This window comes from Sinocyclocheilus grahami, unplaced genomic scaffold (genome assembly GCF_001515645.1).
Source record: "Sinocyclocheilus grahami isolate Dianchi unplaced genomic scaffold, SAMN03320097.WGS_v1.1 scaffold4668.1, whole genome shotgun sequence".
Lineage (NCBI taxonomy): Eukaryota > Metazoa > Chordata > Actinopteri > Cypriniformes > Cyprinidae > Sinocyclocheilus > Sinocyclocheilus grahami.
The window spans coordinates 13,664-14,746 of NW_015509566.1; the positions used below are offsets into that span (position 1 = coordinate 13,664).

Sequence of the window (1,083 nt, forward strand, 5' to 3'; positions counted from 1 at the left end):
GTGTGTGTGTGTGTGCACACTTCTTCAAGGGTGCCAAACCTTTGGAGGGTATCCAGGAGGAGTGTTTGTGGCTTTGTAGTAATGGAAGACAATCATGACCAAGATCCAATTCCCGTAACAAATGTGCCACATCATCCAGCCAAGAGAGTACGTTTGGAGGACCAGCGGTAGAAGGCAGTAGTATGCGATGAAAACCACAGAACTGGTAAGAGCTACTACTAAAAACACAAAAACCTTAAGAGAACAGAAAAAGCGCAGAGTGTAAGAAAAACAAACCAACATTGCAACAAAACAACATGATGGTAATTGTGAGATTTACCATTCCAAACCATCGTGTGACAACCTCCACCATCCAAAACACTGGTTCAAGGATGCAGTCCAGTACCACTTCAGAGTTAGTGAGCGAGTTAAAATAAAGGGATTTGAAGATCAGTTTGATGTAGCTCACAGGCTGCCTCAGTCTTCTGGGCATGCGGCTGCGACTGTGTCTGCCACATCCGCGCATGCATCGCAGCAGCAGGTGCATGACAGTAGAGCAGGGACGCATGTTCAGCCCCTGTAAAGACAAGATCTTATCTTTTAATAACCTGTTCGAACATCCTGAATATCGGCACAAGCAAGTTCCTCTGCATACGGCCTGCAATTTGCTCACTGACAGTTGCCCTCATGCTGAACCTGTAAGACAATTAGATTAATCAAGCATCCTTCTAAGCAGATGGTGTGGATTGATATAAACCAATAATGCAAGCATGGTTTAGTTTTCTGATACCCCTGAATTATCTAACATAATACAAATATTCGAAAGGTTGATGACCTCTTTTGTTCAGTCTTTAGAAAGCAGCATACTTTACATGATTGCACTGATAATAACAATGCACCTACAACACCCTGCCCTTTTAAGTTTACTTAGATTTAGAAATAAAACTCGGGGATGGTTAGGCTAGTGACTAATGCATCTTTCCGTGGATTTGTAGTTGTAATCAAACCATTAATCTTATTAGAAATGTTTCAAGCCGTCCCTTAAAGAGGCGCTGGATGTGAATTTAGATTAATATATGCATAAACAAAGATCTGGGATGATGA

General features: G+C 41.8%; 1 protein-coding gene across 1 annotated transcript; it reads right to left on the reverse strand.

Annotated features, from left to right (window-relative positions):
* Positions 1–24: 24 nt before the first annotated feature.
* LOC107576931 (probable palmitoyltransferase ZDHHC16) lies at positions 25–571 on the reverse strand. Its single transcript, XM_016263052.1, has 2 exons — positions 320–571; positions 25–234 (listed from the first exon to the last, which is right to left on the reverse strand). Exons 1-2 carry the CDS (start codon positions 545–547, stop codon positions 25–27), a joined length of 438 nt encoding a protein of 145 aa, XP_016118538.1. The 5' UTR covers positions 548–571.
* Positions 572–1,083: the final 512 nt, after the last annotated feature.